The sequence below is a fragment of the Echinops telfairi genome, unplaced genomic scaffold, assembly GCF_000313985.2.
Source record: "Echinops telfairi isolate 266 unplaced genomic scaffold, ASM31398v2 ScPeMD7_2565;HRSCAF=3150, whole genome shotgun sequence".
NCBI classification, from domain to species: Eukaryota; Metazoa; Chordata; class Mammalia; order Afrosoricida; family Tenrecidae; genus Echinops; species Echinops telfairi.
Window position 1 is genome coordinate 4,460,719 of NW_022106463.1, and position 20,510 is coordinate 4,481,228.

Below are 20,510 nucleotides of genomic sequence, written 5' to 3' on the forward strand. Positions count from 1 at the left end.
TTCATTCCATTCTTCCACAAACTTTTTGAAGCCCCCTCATATATAACCCATTATTATTTGTTGATCCTGACTCATATCGACCTTATATGTAGTAGTAAAATGGATTTTTATTTAAACAGGAGCACCAGCCACCACATCTGCAACTACAACAGGTTTCAGTTTAGGGTTCAGTAAGCCCGCAGCATCTGCCACTCCGTTCGCTCTGCCGCTTGCTTCCACCTCGTCCGGTGGTCTCACTCTGTCTTCTGCTCTGACGTCAACCCCAGCAGGTGAGGATGGGAAAAGAAGGTGAACTTAATGGGTTACATGTTTTTCTTCTATCAGGTTAGTAAATGAAGACCTTGTCTTTACTGGGCCTGATTGCAGTTCAGGGAAATGTTCATTCCTTCAGCAGTTTTGACTTGATGAGATCAATGCTCATGAAGAAGAAAGCTCCACATGGGCATGAAAGCAACGAGGCCGTTGGATCATCTGATCTCTGTTTACAGAGCAAGGCAGAGGAGCTGTTCACATCGGTCCCTTCCCCTTCAATAGCACAGTAGAAAAAGAAAAAAGTACTGGTTTCATACTTTTTATTCTTGTAAAGTGTTGTATTGTGGTTTAGGTGAAAGCTTACAGAGCCAGTGAGTTTTTCATTGAGCAGTTTACCCACATTTTGTTGGTGACATCGGATGCACACAACTTCCCCCACAAGCATTTTCCCACTTCCTCCCCGAGTGCCCCCCATTTCCATATGTCTTCTTTCCTGCCCTTTCCTGACTTCTGAACTTTTTTTTTTTTTTTAAACAAATGCTGCCCTTTTGCCCTCGTGTGACTGATTGTTCTAAAAACACACTCACCCTGGGTGTTACTGTTCACTTGATCTTTAGGGATTGTTTGGATGAAAATTAATCCTTGGAACCAGGCTTGAAGGTTGTATAAGGACCACAGTCTCAGGGATGCTGCCAGCCCTCCCAAGAACAGGAGGCCTGGTCTTTGTTTGTGATTTTTAATTGTCCTTTTTGCCTCCCATTCAGTCCAAGATTTCCTTTTGCAATCTCGATTTGAGTGGTCAGTAGTGGTAGCCAGGCACCGTCCAGCTCCTCTTATCTTAGCGTTGGTTTGCCGGGTCCATCAGTCCTGCGGACAAGGAGAGACCCCATCACTGAATCTTACATAGTTGCACACAGCTTTTAAGACCCCAGTTGCTGCTCACCAAAGTAGGATGGAGAGCACTGTTTTTATACTGGACTTCATGCTTAATGGTGTTTCACATTTCGATGCCAGTGTTGGGTATAGAGTTCATATAAATCTTTCCTGGCTTAGGATTCATTTAATTTTGTGGGTGGAGTTGGTGATCTCTTCATGACTCTTTTGATTAGCTAGCTGGATTTATAATAGTATATTATTAATCAAGGCACTCAGTTCTGTCATAGACTTTAGCTTTGAAGCTACTGTTTATTTCAGATGTACACACAGACACACATACTAGGCATGGTAGGGGAAGGGGGCCCTTTAGAAAGTTCGTGGGAAAACAGAAATTTAAGATAATAGAAATTGGCCACAAAGTTTTGGAAGGCAGTCCCTATAAGTTTGTCTTTTATTTTCCCCCAAAAGAGCGGACTTTATGGAAATCAGTTTGTTGTTTCTTTTTAAAGTGATTTGTGTTCTGTAGTATTGTTGCCCGTCCTGAAGGCTAACTCTCACATCTCTTGTAGCGTCCACAGGATTTACTCTGAATAATCTGGGTGGAACCCCGGCCACAACTACGACAGCATCCACTGGCCTTTCTCTGGGGGGAGCCTTAGCTGGCCTGGGCGGCTCACTTTTCCAGAGCACAAACACACCAGCGGCAGGTAAGGGCAGGGCTAAAATTCTGCATCCTCGACTTGGCTCCTTCATGAAGGTCTGTGGTGCAGATCGAACTGTCTTTGTAACCTGTATTTTTTCCCTTTAGTGTGAAAGCTGAATGATAGTTTTCAGACATAATTGGAAACTTCAGTTGTATTTCGAAGTCAACTTTCCCTTTTCTCGAAATTGGCTGACATGATGTGGCAATACAGTAAGAGCCTGTTTAAGAAGTTTGTCTGTGTTCTAGAGATACCCATCTTCTTCATGAACAGTGTTTGGAGATCTTGGACCATTTCCAGCCTGAATTCATTGAAAGGGCACTTGACCTCTTACACTATGATGCTAGGAAGGGCTTTTCACTGTAGGAAAGGGTAGTAGCTTGTTTGACAGGCGAGATTTTAAAACACAGATATGAAATAGTTTCATTATCGTCATTAGACAAGCTGTTGAAAGCATTGACTTAGCAGAGTGTTTGTACTTCATCTTTATAGCTGTTTGATTTCTTGTCTCATTAAAACAAAAGAACAAACAACCAGAAGCCCGTGTTACAGTTTTGCAGAGGTTCTGAGTAGTGGCTGTAGCCCATGCCGCTATACAGAGCAGGTGGCGGCTTTAAAGGCAGTCTTCATCATGGACGGGCTTAATGAAGTGACACCGAGTGGAAAGTGCACAGGGCTCTGTGAGCAGGAGCGAGGTCCCTTGTCTGCTAACGGCAGTGACACTTCTGCACAAGGATTTCTGTGTCCTGCTTTGGGAAAAGGGATATTAAATTGAAACCACAGGCACATTTATAACGACTGCTTATTTGTGGAGGTTGTATTGCGCCTCTAATGCGTTTCTGCTGTGGGAGTTAAAAGACTATGCCTTGACGCTTCTCCCAAAGATGCTGTAGTGCCTTTAGATCATCTGGTCAGGTGTGAAGTTGAATGGAGAAGATGCCAGTCAGTGAGAAGGGAGAGAGTGAGTCAGGATAATCAAACCTGTAGATATTGGTAGGTGTTTGCTTATTTTATTTTATTTATTAATTTTTTTTTTTGAGGCCCAGTGTCTTGGGTGGGAGGTGGTGTTAGATTTTACTTAAGTAAATTTGTAAAATTTGCATTAGTCTTTCAGATACTTACCTTTGCTATTATCCAACTTTGTGGGTATTCAAAATGCCTTTGGTCACTAAACCACTAGATAACTATAGCTTATTTCTTGGCAGGATCAATATTTAAATGTTTTTGACAATGTTCTTGTGACCGTAAGGTAAAGTTACAGAAACGAGTTGTAGACGGCAGTTTATATAAGTTCTCTTTACTGGCCTTTGATGTATGCCTGAAGGCTCATAAACTCCTGACATAATATTCAGTGCTTGTTTTATGTAACTTAAAGGGCCCGTGACTTTTAAAAATTATTAGCATTAAACAAAACCAAAACCTTTGCTGCAGTCAGTCTAACTCAGCAATCCTCTAGGACAGAGTCGAGCTGCTTCCGAGGGTCTCCAAGGCTGTTTTCTTTACAGAAGCAGACTGCCTCATCTTGCTTTCAGAGCTTTTGGGGGGTTTGGATCAGGGACCTCTCATTTACCAGCTGAGTGCTGTAACCAACTAAGTGTCTTTAAAATAAGTGCCTTATAACAAAAATTGAATGTCCACATAGTAACTTTAAAAATACTTCATGACTTTTGTTTGAAAGTAGATTACATAATCCAACCTTTATAGACCAGTGGTTCCCAAAGTGTGCGATACCACTCTGTGTGGGGTCCTGGGATGATGCAGGGGCTGTAAAAGCAGGTGCTTCCACCTTCTCTTGGGTGATGGATAGGCTACAGAACAGGAGTTTGTAATTGCTGGGAGGGTGCTGAGTAATTTTCGCTTTTTGGGGGGGTAACCTAATTACATTTTCTGTATCCAGGTTTGAGTCCCATTTTCTATAGATGGTGTCTTAGAACAGATCACATTCGTTAATACAAGCTGGTTTTATTTGAATTTTTTTCCCCCCAAGTAGCTCAGTGAGGTTTTTTTTTTGCCAATGTCTCTATTTCAGGGGATAAAAAATTAACCAGTACTCCCTCAGCAATTAAAAACGTTTGTACTATAGCCCTTCATGCAGGATAAAGTGTAGGCATCTGCTTTCGCTGAACCCTGGGTCTGTGCAGCACTGCCACAAGGGGGCACTGTCACTCTCTTTGGAAGCACTGATAGAGACTTTTGAACTCAAGCAAAAGTATTCTAGGCGGGGTAGAAAGGGGGAACCAATGACAAGAATCTAAGTATTGCCTCCTCCCAGGGGGATGGACAGCAGAGAAGAGGGCGAAGGGAAACACCGGACAGGTTAACTGATGACAAAACTATAATAATTTATGAACTATGAAGGGTTCATGAGGGAATGGGGAGGCAGGAGGAAAATGAGCAACTGATATTAGGGGCTACAGTGGGAGGCAAATGTTTTGAGAATGATGAGGGCAACAAATGTGCATATGTGCTTGACACATGGATGTATGTATGGATTGTGATGAGAATTGTACGAGCCACCAATAAAATAATTTTTAAAAAAAGTATTCTAGGGTTCTTTGTTGGCTGCCTGCCCAAACTGGGATGAAGAAAACGTGGACTTCTCAACTGAAAGCAGTTGAGGGCCTTCAGTGAGTGCTGTAGCTGACACCTGGTTTCTTTGTAGGACTTGGGCAGAGTGCGTTAGGCCTGACTCTGGGAACTACCACAGCCACTTCAACTGCTGGCAACGAAGGCCTCGGTGGTATTGATTTTAGTAGCTCATCGGATAAAAAGAGTAAGTAATGATGTAATTTTATGTTCTAACCGCCCTGGGGAGGGAACTTCCAGGTTACCCAGACTTGGGTGTCTGGAAGCTCCTGAGTAACACCTGCAGTGTTTGTGCTTGTCCTGTGGTGTCACTGTTTCCCAAAGTATGCACCTCTTGCGCATTCAGTTTTGTTTTTGAAAAAGCATAGATTTGTGTCTGCATGTGCCACAGGTAGTGATCTTAATGTGTGTTAAAATCCTTTCCGTTGAGAGCATGATAGAGAAATTGTCCTGGTGATCTAGTCTTTGTCCTGTAGGCCATCATGTGTGCTTGTCACTGTCAGTGACTGTTACAAACTCGTAATGCTGATGAGTCTCAGGTAGATGTGTTGCCACGTGGTAGGGTAGCCTACCGCTGTCTTACTGTGAGGTGTTTGCATCCCATTTTTTCAGGCTGAGATGTGCCACTGCCTTGGATGTCTGTACTGGGAGAGGGAGACAGCATGACGTAGGAGTAAGAGAGCCAGCTCTACAACTCAGTCACTTGGATTCAAATCTTGGCCCAACAACTCATATAAGCTCTGTGACCTTATTCAAGTCGTTAAGTTTCAGTGTCCTTATTTGTAAAGTGGGAGGAAATGACGGTGCCTACTTCTGGGGTTGGTGTGAGGAGTACTATTAAGTTTTTTGAGAGGCAGGCACAGAGGAAATCTCTTGGTATATGCTTTTCTTCTAAATTTGTCTTTATGCTTTTGGCTATTTATTAAAGGAAAAGAAATACTTATAAAAGGAATCATTGGCTTAAAGAGAGGAGCATATCGGAGACCATTGGGAGACTCTGTGAAGTTGCTTTCTAGACAGGGTTCCCCTTTACCCAACCCCAGGATGAAATGCCCCAAGTACTCTTCCCTTGTCGGCATAATTGGCATAAATTAGCCAGTCCCAATTCATACTGGAAAAAATAATTATTGGTATTTTCCATGTGTGTCTCTTGTATGTTCTATTAAATTATGTGCTTCTACCATGCATTGACCCTCTGAAGAACGTAACAACAACAACTATTGACAAAATGGCTATCTAGTCAGTTCTGACTCATGATGACCTTAGAGGAGAACTGCCCCATAGAGTTTCCAAGACTGTATGTCTTTACAGGAACACACAATCACACCTTCTGGTGGCTGGTAGGTTCAAACTGCTCACCCTTTGGCTTACAGCCCAAATTTAGCCCATTACATCACCAGCGCTCTGTGAAGAACTACTGAACCAAACTCACTTCCACGGATCATTTTTGACTCTTAGTGACCCAGTAAGACACAGGAGGCTTGTCCCTATGGGTTTCTGAGGGTGTAGATCTTTACTGAGGCAGAAAGCCTCTTTCTCCCTCCAAGGGCCTGATGGGTTCCAACTGCTGTCCTTGTGGTTCACAGCCTAGTGAGTAACCTGCTAAGCCACCTGTGTACTTTAGGTGAGGTAAAGCATGATCCTGTGAAATACTTGGTGCCCACACACCTGCATCAGAGTGTTTAGTGTGGGCTTTGTTCTAAGGCAGTGGTTTTCAACCTTCCGAATGCCGTGACCCTTTAATACAGTTCCTCATGTTGTGGTGATTCCCAACCATAAAATTATTTTCGTTGCTACTTCATAACTGATTTTGCTACTGTTGTGAATCAGGCGACCCCTGTGAAAGGGTCGTTTGACCCCTAAAAGGGTTGCGACCCTCAGGTTGAGAACCTCTGTTCTAAGGCAGTACGTTTCGAGGGTGGATTACTAGTCTCATAGTTGACAAAAGCCTGTTAAGTGTTGTGAAATTTTGCCCTATTTCTCTCTGAATGAAAATTGACTAGTTTCTAAACTTAGCCTCCCCTCCTCCCCTGTTTTGCTTTCTTTGTCCTTGTAGCAGCTCCTTGAGGAGGAGCTACAAGGCTGGAGGTAGGGAGGGTAACAGCTTCTTTTGGACCCTCAATAGGGAGGGATCTGCCTCTGCCTGGTATGTGTCTCCCCCCCATCTCAGTCCAGCTGCTGTCAGTGTTCACGGAGATTCCTTCTCTCGGTAATTGTTTTAGAAAAATGTAAGGAGTTAATTCTCTTTTCCCTTGCCTGCCATTGCCTTACCCTGTACAAGGCAGCTTCAGAAAGTTCATGGGAAAATGGAATTAGAAGATAGTGGGATTTTCCCATGATTTTGTTTCTCCAACAATTTTAGTGGCATATAAGTCACATGTCGTACAATTCAGTAGTTCAGCCACAGGAAGAAGAGTTGTGCAGTAATCACCACAATTAGTTTTAGTACACCTTCATTCTTGTGCTCGCCATTATTAGCTCTCCATTTCTCTCCCATCCATGAATTGTTGGAAGCTCCCTCGTATTATAGAGACAAGCGTAGATGGATGAATCAGGAGTCCATGGTAATACAGAAAGAAGCCCATGTTTTATGCTTACACATTAAGTATTTACAAAGAATAATAGAGATGGAATAGCGGGTAGTGAAATCGTGTTAGTGAATACCTTGATGAACGACTTGGGAGAAAAATAAAACACTACCTTGTATTACTGCATCAATCTATATCTAAGACATTATAGAAGATGGGTCACAATTCCAGATATATGACAATGTAAAACATTTGTTCCCATATTTATTTGCCCTACTGCCCCCCTTGTCAGTGCAAAAAATTACCCAGATTATCCCCACTGCTACCCCTCTCAAGTAAAAACCTGTACTGTAAACCATAATCCAGGCTAATGTGTGGGTATCTGCTTTTGAAGCCGCTCTGATCTGTACAGTGCCCCCCCTGAGGCAGGCAGTATTGTCCACTTGGGGAAACACTGATATGAAAGAAAAATGTCTTCATGAACTCCCAAGTGAGAAAAAGAAATTACAGTGGGATTAAAGCATTCAAGGTTTTAAAAAAAGGAAGCTTTGCAAGCTAAGGTATAAGGGCAAATGGCAAATAAAAAATACACTAATGTTAGGTAATTATTATTTAGACATTTTAAATTACTAAAATTGAGATGTACTGTACCTTACAACTGCCAGGTAATAGGGATCTAATTTTAGAAATGTCCAGAACAAAACAACCCATTCCTGTGAAGTCGATTTGGATTCATTGTGGCTATAGGACAGAGTAGGGCTGCCCTAGGGAGTTTCCCAGGGCGTGGTCTCCACAAAAGTAAATGCCTGACCTTTCTCCCATGAAGTGGATGGTGGGCTTAAGCTACCACCCTTTTGGTTAACAGCTGAGCACTAAATCACAGTGCCACCAAACCCAAGCCCACTGCCACTGAGTTGATTCTGCCTCCTAGCGGCCCAATAGAGGGTTTTGTGGCTGTGAATCTTTATGGGATCAGATAGCCTTACTTTTCTCTTTAGGAGGGACTGATTGGTGGGTTTGAACCACTGACCTAGTGGTTAACAGTCTAGCATTTACCCAACAATGCCACCATCATGGTTTTAGAAATAACACAGATGAAATAAGATAATATATGAGACAAAGAATTAGATACTTAATTATTGAAAGAGCTCTTAATCAACAAGAAAAAAACCTCAGCAGAAAAATAAGCAAAATAATATGAATAGGCAAATCACAAAAAAAGACGTTGATTTGTTCAGTGTACAATTGGAAAAATGTTTCATTCCTCTAAAAATCCACTGCCACCAGGTTGATTCTGACTGATAATGACCCATATGGGGTTACCAAGGCTGTAAATCTGTAGGGGAGCAGACCGCCTCTTTCTTCCACGAAGGAGCAGGACAGAGCCACCAGGACTTCTCTAGTGCTTTAGAAATTTGAATTAAGATTCTAAGGGAAGTTCATCAGCATGACTAGTGGGTTTTTTTTTTTAATACGTGTATTAATTTTGAGGGGTGATGAAAATAGACTCTTCCTATGGCAGACAAGAAAGTGTATTGGCATTAGTTCTGAGGGTCAGCATGTCAAAAACCTTCCTTCCCTGGCATACTTGGACCTACAGAGTTCTCTTCTAAGAAGACAAATTCGGTAGTGCACAAATAATGTGCACTGGGCAGTCATGATTAATGTAGTCAACTGTAATGAAGTTAAAGCCATGGTGCTCTGTGCGCACTTAAAATTATTTAACAAGCACAGGAAACTATTCACAACATGCAGGGAACATAGGTTAAGATACCAACCAACACAGATCCCGACAGTTTTTAAAAACTTTATTTTCAGAAAAACAGGACAGAGCCTTTTCAAATCCCTGTGCTTCCTGGGATTAACTTTTATATTTCTGTATTGTCCATCTTTTCAAAACATGTTCTTATATTGCACTCAAATAAATTGTGAAGAACAGGGTGTGAATCACGCATCACTCTTTAGCTGAAGAAACACTCTGGCTTGTGCTGCTGCGGTGTCTACTGTGGTTAGAAGGAGCCCAGGTGACAGAGGGGTGGTTTAAGTGTTGGACTGCCAATCACAGGGTTGGTGGTTCAGTCTGTGGGAGAAAGCTGGGACTGTCTGCCCCCGTCAAGATTTACAGTCTGATACCCTAGGGAGCATTTCTACTCTGCCCTCCAACCTTGCTGAGTCAGAATTGACTCGAGGGCAGTGGGTTTAGTGGTTGTTGTTAGGAGCCTCGGCATCGGTTCTGACTCCTCTTCATTTTACATACAGTAGAGTGAAGTGCTGCCCAGTCCTGAGCACTCCTCGAAATTGTTATGTGTGAGCCCATATGTTGTAACCACTGTGTGTCAGTCCATCTCTTTGAGAGTCTTCCTTTTACTGACCCTTTACTGTACCACACATGTCACCCTTCTCAGGGACTGATCCCTTCTGATAGAACATGTCCAAAAGTAGGTACCTAAGGTTAAGTATCACCATCCTCACTTCTAAGGTACTTCTTCCAACAGGGATTTGTTCATTGCAGTCTGTGGTACATTCATTATTTTTCATCATCATCTATGGGCATCAAGTCTTCTTCAGTCTGTCTTACTCATTTTCTAACATTAGCAGTCATACGAGGTCATTGAAAGTGCCATGCCGTGGGTCACGCTCACCTTAGTCCTCAGACATCTTTACTCCCTATGCAATATGTTTCTTTGTTTATGGTGTCCTTGATATCATCCACTACTCAACTGGTCTTCAGTTATTACTGTTTAATAAGTAAATTTATTCTTGATGGTTTCTGTATTCAGGTAGTATAAAATTTTATTTGTACTCTGACTCTTTTGGACTTGTTTTAGGTTTCTTCAATTTGGCTTTGCATGTGAGCAGTTGTTGCTCTGTTGTCTGTACCTGGGCTTGTTCTGACTGATGATATTTAACTTCTCCATCATCTCTTTTCAGTGGTTTACACTTTCTTGTATATTCCATCTGGTGAGGCCCACACAGACTTGATTACGTTGTCAAAATCAGGTTATTTGTCATGAATAAGTTATTCATCTTGCAGTATTCTATAACCATAGGCATATTTTCTAGCTTTTGATCCTTCTTTGTTTCCTTGAGTTATCAGTGCATTTTGATGACTTCTTGGTGGTGGTAGTTGGTTCTGACCCTTTGTACAACAGAACAAAACACTGCACAGTCCTACACCATCAACACTATTCCCATGCCTGAGCCCATCGATGCAGCCACTGTGTCAATCCATCTCGTTGAGAGCCTTTCCCTTTTTCTTTCCCTTTCCACTTACCAAGCATGATGTCCTTCTCCAGGAACTGGTTTTCTGACAATATGTATGTAAGACGAAGCCATGCCATCCTTGCTTCTAAGGAGCACTCTGTCTGGGCTTCTTCCAGTACAGATCGGGTTGTCTTTTAGCAGTCCCTGGTACTCTCAGTGTTCTCCAGAACCACAATTCAAAGCATCGATTCCCCTGTGGTCGTCCTTCAACTTTCACATGCATATGAGGCACTGGAGAAGACCATGGCTTGGATTAGGCCCACTTTAGCCCTCAAAGTAACACCCTTGTTCTTTAATACTATATAGAGGTCTTGTGCAGCAAATTTGCCCAATGCAGTATGTCTTTTGATCTCTTGATTGATGCTTCCATGACCATTGATTGTGGAGCCAAATTACACAAAATCCTCGACAATTTTTCATCTTTTTCTCCATCGATCATGATGTTATATATTGGCCCAGTTGTGAGGATTTGGCCTTCTTTACATTGAGTTGTACTCCATACTGAAGGCTACAATCCTTGATCTTCATCAGCAAGTGCTTCAAGTTCTCATTTTCAGCAAATAAGGTGTCATCTGCATACTGCAGATTGTTAAAAAGCCTTCCTCCAATCCTGATGTCACACTCTTCATGTAATCCAACTTCTCTGATGATTTGTTCAGCACACATATGGAACAAGTATGGTGAGAGGATACAATCCTGATGCACACCTCTCCTGAATGCAAACCATGCAGTAACAGTATTCTTGTTTGCACAACTGCCTGAGCAAAATGAAGTATTCTGGAATGCCCATTTTTATCAAGGTTACCCACAGTTTGTTAAGGTCCGCATAGTTGACTTCTTTTGCATAGTCAGTGAAACATAAATATCGCTTTAGTATTCTTTGCTTTGAGCCAAGATCCATCTGACATCAGCTATGATATCCCTTGTTCCCTGTCCTCTTCTGAACCTGGCTCGAACTTTTGGCAGTTCCCCGACACTGTACTACTACAACCATTGTGGATCCTCTTAAGCAAAATTTTACTTGTGTGTGATGCCAGTGACATCGGTTGAGCATTCATTTGGGTCATCTTTCTTTGGAATAGGCGCAAATGTGGATCTCTTCAGTCGTTAGGCCAAGTAGCTGGCCTCAGCATTTTCTTGGCATAGACAAGTGAGTGCTTCTTCAGCTTTCTGAAACATTTCAATTGGATCTTGATGACGTTTCATCAAGATTTCTTCATTTTGGAAGTAGTGATTCTTGTGTAAATTTGAATAATAGTCATTTTAACTGGTCTTCCATTTGTAGGCCTATTGGTTTTTCACAGCACTGACAGATATACTTCAGACTTCACTTTGTGGTGGTATTTTTGATAATGTGAAGCCATCTTAAATTTGTCATTCCCAGCCTAGTAAGTCATATGACTGTCTGGTTCACAATGGCCGAGATGTCATTGTTTTTACATTTTTATTTCATTTCATTTTTTTCAGGTTCTAATTCTCCTAGAAATGATTAATGGATGTTTGCAGCTTTTCTTTCCCTTTTGAGTTCCGTGCCCCCTCAGCAAATGAAAATGAAAGTTGTGATTCATTCATGTCATTTAAGATGGACTCTGTATTGAGAAGACCATGCTCCCCCAGTCAGATTACGGGTGCCCTCTGATGGAAAGGGCTCATCCCCCAGCACTAGAGCAGGCATGGTTCTTCTGTCACTCTTAAGATTCTCACTATCTAGTTTTGTGTTTAGAAGTAGATCGCCAGCTCTACTTTCCAAGTCTACTTTAGTCTGCTGTCCACCATTGGTCACCCTGCTGGTATTTGATTTTTAAAAATTTGTTGTTTTTATAAAATATTTGGAGACATTCATATAATTGTAGTATTATATTTTGTTTTTCACTGATGGAACCCGAAAAAGCATCCCTAGAAAGCATCCCAGTCATTAAACTGATCAACAAGAGTAGAGACATTCCACCCCGACCATCATTAGTGGATTGTGGTTGAGAAAGGATGACTCTTTTCCTTGACAGCAGTAAGTGGAAACCACCTATGTCACACGTCTGATTGACATGCCCACTCTCCTGATGCCCTGACAAGTGATGACACGATCTGAGGTCAGCTCATGCTTGCCTAACTGTGTGGACTCACAAGTTCTCCTCACCGTAAAACTGTTGCTGCCGAGTCAGGTCCAACCCATAGCGATCCTCGCCAACAGAGGGAACCTGTCCACGGGGTTTCCATGACTGGAATCTTTGCAGACTGCCATTTTCCTGTCAGTTTGTCATCCTCTAGTGGCTTGTGTTTTTGTGACACTGTAAGCTTTTCCATTTGTATTTCACACACCGAAGGGTCACCTATAGTGGGCAGGTGTCAGTGGAGCTTCCAGACGTAGAGACTTGGCAGAAGGAATAGACTGGCTCCTACCGAGGGGTGAGCCACTGACAAGCTTACGGATAGCAGCAGACCATTGTCAGGGAGATGAGCCCTTCAGCTTGGAAGTCCCTTGAAATAAGACTGGGGAAAAGCTGGCTCCTCAGTTGAGTCATGCAGTCCCTGCAGAAGGACATCGAGTTTGGGAAAGTAGAGGGTAAGTGAGAAAGAGGAAGCCCTTTAACAAGATGGATTGATACATGGCTGCACTAATGGGTTTAAGCATGACAATTGTGAGGGGTGGTCCCGTGTGTGTAGGACTGGGTATTGTTTTGTTCTGTTGTACACAGTGTCACTTTGAGTCAGAACCAACTTGGCAGCGCCTAACAACAATATCCATCTTTACAGAAGTTGACTGCCTCATCTTTCTCCCAAGGAGCAGTTGGTGTGTTTGAACCACCGACTTTTGGGTTAACACTTGAGTGCTTACCCAAGGTTTTTAAGATTTATACCTTAATTTAGCTAATTTAAAACTTATATTTCTTTAACTTAGTAAACAGCATCATTTAAGACTTGCATGTGCCAAACACAACTCAATTGCCTGTTTGTAAACGAAGCCTCTTGTATCTTTTAGGTGATAAAACAGGAACAAGACCAGAGTAAGTTCACAATTTCATTTGGACATACTTTAAAGTGTTTTAAGATTGTAGAGTTGGTAATTTGTGTTGCGTTAACAAAAGCATTTGTGAAGAGATGGTCAAGGGCAAGCCTCACAAAGATCTTGGGCGGGCTTTAGGTGTGTTATGTAAGGAAGGAAGCTGTGAGAGACTGAGTGTTATATAAAGGAAGTGCGTAGAAGTAGATTTGAGATTGAAATCTAACTCATTCCACAGCCGCAGGCCAAATTTAACTTGGCTTGCCTTCATGGAATATTTGTGATTCCCTTCAACTAGCCCTTAGCCATGTTTTCTTATTTCAGCGGCTGTTGTACAACAAACCATAACTTGGACATCTTGTAATTAACAGCTCTGTAGAACCCCTTGAGGGCTGCTGCATATTTTGACTGCAATCAAAATCAGTCATAGAAGCTGCATGCCGGAGCACCTTCAGTTCAGTATTTACCCAATCTATTGTTTTTTTGAACCATCTAGTCAAATTATTTATTTTCATTATATTTACAGTATACATCCTCCTCCTTTCATAAGAAGACTGGAGGTCAAATGAATAGTGAACATGTGTGTATTTTATGTGGTACATACATTGCCAGCACATATATTGCCTTTCACAGAGAACTTTGAAATCATCCAAGGATGCTCTCAGTTTCCTATGTTTTATCATATCCTCACACGTGCTCTAGGAGCCCTGGTGGTGTAGTGAGTTACTTATTGTGTTGCTAACTGCAAGGTTAGCAGTTAGAAACCACCAGATGCTTTTGAGTTACCGCCTTAGAAACCCACAGGGGCAGGTCTACCCTGTCTTTGGTTGAGGTCACTGAGTCAGAATCCACTCCATGGCAGTGAGTGAATGTAGCCTGTAGCCCTGTAAAAGTCCCTTCTCTGATCTCGATGATTGTAACACATTTGTGACATTTGTCCTAGGGATAGTAAAGCATTGAAGGATGAGAATCTGCCTCCTGTCATATGCCAGGACGTCGAAAATCTCCAGTAAGTGTTACGTCCAACGGGATAAGGGCATCCTCATTTGTAGAGTGTGCGTTCTAGGCATGGGTGAAGAATAGAGTGCTCTGGAACATGGGAGAGTAAACTGACCAACAGGAATTAAAATGCACTCGTTGCTGCTCTTTAAAAAAATACAGAAACTGCCATAAAGCTTGCACTCTGACCAACTCCGTTTCAAAATACTTCTTTTATTCTGTAGACAGCCAATTTCTTGTGTGTTTTTCACTTAGTTGTTCTTTTTTAATCTTTAGGAAATTTGTGAAGGAGCAAAAACAGGTCCAAGAAGAAATCAGTAGAATGTCTTCGAAAGCAATGCTTAAAGTGCAGGAAGACATTAAAGCTCTGAAGCAGCTGCTGTCGCTGGCGGCGAGTGGGCTGCAGAGGAACACCCTCAACATTGACAAGCTTAAGCTCGAGACCGCCCAGGTATGCACTCACTGTCGTCCGGAGCAGCCTTCGTGTTTACTTGTCTCTGTTTTTAAAAAGTGGAAATTGATATTGTGGCCATCACTGCTGTTTTTCAGAGAATTAGAAAGTCCACATAGCATTGTTACTAGGGATCCAGGTCTACATGCACAGCTTCATTCCAGGGAAAATGGCTTAAATGTGTCTCTGGTGACACTCTCTTGGTAACACATGTCTTAGTCTTGCTAGGGCGCCTTAAAAAAAAGTACAGTTAAAACTGCTTCTAAGGGAGCTGCTGGGCCATTTCTGTCCCTGGCCGAGCAGTCAGCTCAGCAGGTCTTGGTGGATCTCCCAGGGGGCAGTTGTGATACAGTTGTCAGAGGAAGATTGCAGGGGCTTTTTAGGAAGAAGTTCTAATAAAGTTGAAAACAACATACATAGCGCAGCCACCCCTACAGCTCTGATCTTGTCCTGTTAGACATTTCTTTGGTTCCTTACACTCAAAGAATATTGAGAAGGAACATGATTTTCTCCCCCCAAAGATGCCCAAACTGCTGTTTTGACCATGTGAGACATTTCTTTGGTTCCTTACACTCAAAGAATATTGAGAAGGAACATGATTTTCTCCCCCCAAAGATGCCCAAACTGCTGTTTTGACCATGTGGAAATGGCAGAGCACAGAATCCTTCAGGGAGGGTAGAGAGATGGGACACTGCCGTCCCAAGTGTGCAGAGCTGGACGGGCAGTGTGTTGTGAAACGATAGCTTCACAGCTTTGTTTCAGAAAGGTTTCTGTGATTTGGTAGCAGTGCTTTAGGGCTAGTCCTCATACTTCTGAACTGGTGTGGGGAAAGCAGTGGGCATTTTTAATTGAGTTGCTTCCTGTGTACATGACTTTGCTTTAAATAGTTTATGTAGATGAACCCATTTTTCCATCAGCCCAATGCAAGGTACAGGGACCATTAGAATCTTCATTTTTTTTCTTTAAAGAAAGACAAGCAGAGTGATTTGTTGATGGTGTGGAGGAGTCTGGAATTCGGACACTGGAAATCCCATTCTAGAGCTTGTGTCCTTAATCACTGCGTGATTAATCCTAAGACTGCTGCCTAAATACTTATATTAGACAAGTGAGAAATAATTGCACAGGATAAAATGTTTCATTTTTAAAATCGGAAATGTGCTGACGACCTTATATCATAGTTAATAAAATAGCAATGAGACCAATAGCTTCTCTCACTGAAGATTGCCTGTTTTGGCGCGCGCGCGCATGCGTGTATATGTGTGTGTGTGAGAGAGTGAGAAATATGAGGGAGGCCTTAACTTTGTGGGAAAATGAAATGAGAAGGTAATGGAATTTTCCGCGAATTTTCTGATGCTCGCTCACATATCTATAATACAGTATAATGTAAGGAAGTTCTCTTCTACTTCTCTGGGGAAGAGTAAATGGCAGGTAACTCACCTGTGTCATAGGTATTACCATTGCAATTGCAATGTGTCAAATCTGTAAGGGAAACTTGACCTGATGATGACAGTTGAGAATCACCCCCGTGTTACAGAATGTCCTGTGATATGCCTTCTTCACGGTGACTCAGCATAATGCTACACTCTTCATATTATGCTCTTTGGGGTGTTTTAAGTACATTGTTTAAAGGTACTACTAGACAGAACCCTAGTGGTGGACTAGTGGTTCAGCACTTGACTGCTACTGGAAGGATCAGAGCTTCATGTGCTCTAGCTGCTCCCCAGGAGAAAGATCTAACAGTTGGCGGCTTCCATAAAGATGGCAGCTTGTAGAACTGTTCTGCCCTGCCCTGTGGGCTTGCTGTGAGTCAAAATTGACTTGACAACAGGGGGTTGGTATGTTTCTTAAAATCAGCTACTAGAGAAAACATCGTGATCTAGTTATTAAAATTTTGTGTAGCTGATACACGTATTCTTTGCCACTTGTCTGTCAGTGTGTCAGACTGGTGGCTTGTGTGTTTCTGTGATGCTGGAAGGGATGTGCTGGTATTCCATATGCCAGCAGGGTCACCCAAAGTGACCAGGTTTCAGCAGAGCTTCCAGACTAAGAATAGACAATGAAGAAGGACTTGGCTCCTCGCTGTGAGGAAGGAGCTGCTGAAAACCATATGCATAGCTTGGGAGCACTGTCAGAGATACTGCTGGAGGATGGTCCCTTCAGTCACTTGAAATGTGCTAAGTTGCTAAGATTTCCTGATGATTAGAACTTGGAATGTATGAAGGCAATTTAGGAAAACTGAAAGTGGTCAAAAATGAAATGGAACACATGAAGATCAATATCCTAGGCATTATCAGTGAGCAGAAATGGACTGGTATTGGCCATTTTGAACCAGAAAATCATATGACTTTACTATGTTGGGAATAACACAAGAAGATTGGCATGGCATTCATTGTCAGAAAAGATGTTGCTAAATCCATCATGCAATACAGTGTTACCTGTGATAAGATTGTATATGTCCACCTCCAAGGAAATCAAATTAATATAACTATTATTTAACTATATGCACAAAAGCTAGTGATGAAGGAATTGAAGAATTCTACCAAGGACTTCAGTTGGAAATTAATCAAACATGCAATCAAGATGCATTGATAGTTATTGGTGATTAGAATGCAAACGTTGAAAACAGAGAGGAAGGAAAAATCGTTGGTGGTAGAAATTAAGCTGGAGATCACATAATAGAGTTTTGCAAAACCAACGATGTGCTCGCAGCAAATAAGAACTTTTTTCAGCGTTGCAAAAGATGACTAAGCACTTGGACTTCCCCAGATGGAAGACACAGAAATCAAATTGACTACATCTGTGAGAAGGCAGTGGAGAAGCTCCATCTCAGCAGCTAAAACGAGACCGGGGGCCTGCTATGGAGCAAACCATCAGTTGCTCATGTCAGTTCAGGATAAAGCTGAAGAAAGACCAACAAATCCACGAGAGCCAAAATATGACCTTGAGAGTAACCCACTGAATTGTGAGACCATTTCAAGAACAGATTTGACTCATTGAACACTAATGCTGAAGAACTGTAGAAGGACATCAAGACCATCATTCATAAAAAAAGCAAAAGGTCATTAAACAGCAAAGAAAGAAAAGATCAAAGTAGATGTCAGAAGAGATTCTAAAAAAAAAAGATTCTGAAACTTGCTCTTAATCATAGAGTAGCTGAAGCAAATGGAAGAAAGGACGCAGTCAAGGAGCTGAATAGAAAATATCAAAGGGCAGCTTGAGAGACAAAGTCATACATATATTATTTTAATCTCATTTTAAAAAAATCATTAGGGGCTCATATAACCCTTATCACAATCCATGCATCAATTGTGTAAAGCACATTTGTACATTCATTGCCCTCATCATTCTCAAAGCATTTGTTCTCCGCTTGCTTTCCCCTGGCATCAGCTCCTCACTTTTTCCCCTCCCTCCCCGCACGCCTCTCCCTCATGAACTCTTGATAATTTATAAATTATTATTTTGTCATATCTTGCACTGTCCAACCTCTCCCTTCACCCACTTTTCTGTTGTCCGTCCCTCCAGGAGGAGGTTATACATAGAGCCTTGTAATCGGTTCCCCTTTCCACGCCACCGTCCCTCCACCCTCCCAGCATCGCCACTCACACCACTGGTCCTGAAGGGGTCATCCGCCCTGGATTTGCTGTGTTTGCAGTTCCTATCAACAAAGTCATATATTTTAATGATGTGTGCAAGGACCTAGAATTAGAAAACCAAAAGGGGAGAACATCGTTAACATGTCTGAAACTGACAGAACACAAGAAAAAATGCAGGCTTTGAGTTGCAATTCTGAAAGGTTATAAAAAGGAATGATGCAGGAAGCATCAAGAGAAGATGGAAAGATAATACAGTCACCGTACCATAAAGAACTAATTGACAGCACACCAATTCAGGAGGTAGCATATGAGCAAGAACCAGTGGTACTGAAAGAAGGAATTCAAACTGTACTCAATGCATTGGCTGAAAGCAAGACTCCATGAATTGATGGAATATCCATTAAAATGTCTAAGAAAGCTGAAGAAGCACTGGAAGCACTCACTTGTATGTGCCAGGAAATTTGGAAGACAGCTACCTGGAAGAGATCCATATTTGTGCCTATTCCAAAGAAAGGTGACGCAACAGAATGCTTAATCTATAGAAAAATATCATTAATATTGCATGCTAGTAAAATTATGCTTCAGATCATAAGTCAATGGTTGCAGTAGTACATTAACAGGGAAATGCCAGAAGTTCAGGCTGGATTCAGAAGAGGACGTGGAACAAGGTATATCATCGCTGGTGACAGATGGATCTTAGCTCAAAGGAGATAATACCAGAAAGATGTTTGTGCTTCATTGACAATGCAAAGACATTTGACTGTGTGGCCATTAAAAATGTGGCTAACCTTGAGAAGAAGAATGGGAATTCCAGCGTGCTTCATTGTGCTCATGTGGAACGTGAATCAAGAGGCACTTGTGGTTGAACTCCAGGACTGCTGTGCATCAGGTGTCCTCTCACCATACTTGTTCCATCTGTAGGCTGAGCAAGTCATCAGAGAAGCTGGATTTTATGAAACGGGTGATATCGGGATTGGAGGATGGCTTGTTAACAACCTGCAGTGTGCAGATGGCACACCTTGCTTGCTGAAATTAAGGAGGAAGTAAAGTACTTGCTGATAAAGGTCCAGGATTGTAAGTTGTCAGGATGGATATTGGTAACATAAATGGAGGAAAGGTTGAAGTTGTCACGAATTGTGCCTAACTTGGCTCTACAACGATACTCATGGAAGCAGCAATCAAGAGATCAAGAGACATATTGCATTAGTAAATCCGCTGCAGAAGACCTCTTTTAGAGTACTAAAAAGCAAGGGTGTTACTTTAAGGACTTAAATGCGCCGACCCAAGCCATAGTACTCTCCGTTGCCTCATGCTTGTGAAAGTTGCACTCAGCTTTTGCAGCCCCATAGAGTCTTTGGTTAATGTGAAATCAAATAGCATCCTGTGTTTCTTAACATCTGGTATGGACTTTTTACCAGGAAGACCATGTTAACTGCTTTCTTCAGCTGTGGAGACTTTAGACTCTGCATGAACCTAGAAGATGATCAGTTCTATATGAATGATGAGATCATGTAAGTTAACAGGTTGAGATGGCATACTTAATAGAAAAGAAAAGCTATCCCTCTTGGCATCTATTGCAACCCTAAAACCAGATGATTCTGCTGACAAGTATTTGTGAAACATCTGCTCTGTGCCAGGCTTGCTAATAATAACAGTAGTATTTCAGGGATGAGAAGACCGTTTTTAAGGTCTTAGAAATCTTAGGGCAGGTGGAAAAAAGGATTGGATAGAAGATCTGCAAAGGAAGGAGGAGCAGGGTCAAGGAATGTTCCTAAGGCGGCCCCATCTCTGCTGCTTGGAAAACTGCATTGAAGATGCCAACTGAGTTAGGTCATATACTACACGCGTTCACTTCTAAGGGGTTGGAACTGCTGCTGTACCCAGTTTGGTGAGTCATCAGCTGAAACTCCTCAAACAAATTTTAAGTCCCTTAATGATTCGATCTTAACTGTCAGTCTTAAGTAAGCCACAGATCTGTTTTCAAAGAACAGTGTTCTGAGAAATAGTAAGAAAATGATTCTGGAGTGAGGAGCGATACTGGGATTAAATAATGTCTTTGATTTCTTTGGTGGTCACTTGGAAGTTTGAATCAGCTGCGAAGGTAAAGTTGTCCTTTGGGTAGGGACACCAAGTAAGGTCTTGATGTTAGAGTGTGCTGGGTTGTGTGGCTTCTGTTCATTCATGGGTATGGTCTTTTGGGTGTGTTTTTTTTCATACCCGGTCTCTTTTTTTTTTTCTCCTTGCTCCATTTCTTTTTTTTTT

General features: G+C 42.0%; 1 protein-coding gene across 2 annotated transcripts in view; it reads left to right on the forward strand.

Moving 5' to 3' along the window:
* The window catches only part of NUP58 (nucleoporin 58), a 50,936-nt gene that overhangs the window by 11,833 nt on the left and 18,593 nt on the right, over positions 1-20,510 (forward strand). For both annotated transcript variants that reach the window (XM_004714819.2, XM_045293968.1), the window contains exons 4-9: positions 120-269; positions 1,698-1,835; positions 4,492-4,602; positions 13,185-13,209; positions 14,149-14,214; positions 14,481-14,655. In XM_004714819.2, the coding sequence (XP_004714876.1) occupies positions 120-269; positions 1,698-1,835; positions 4,492-4,602; positions 13,185-13,209; positions 14,149-14,214; positions 14,481-14,655 (665 nt within the window). The remainder of the gene's footprint in view (positions 1-119; positions 270-1,697; positions 1,836-4,491; positions 4,603-13,184; positions 13,210-14,148; positions 14,215-14,480; positions 14,656-20,510) is intronic.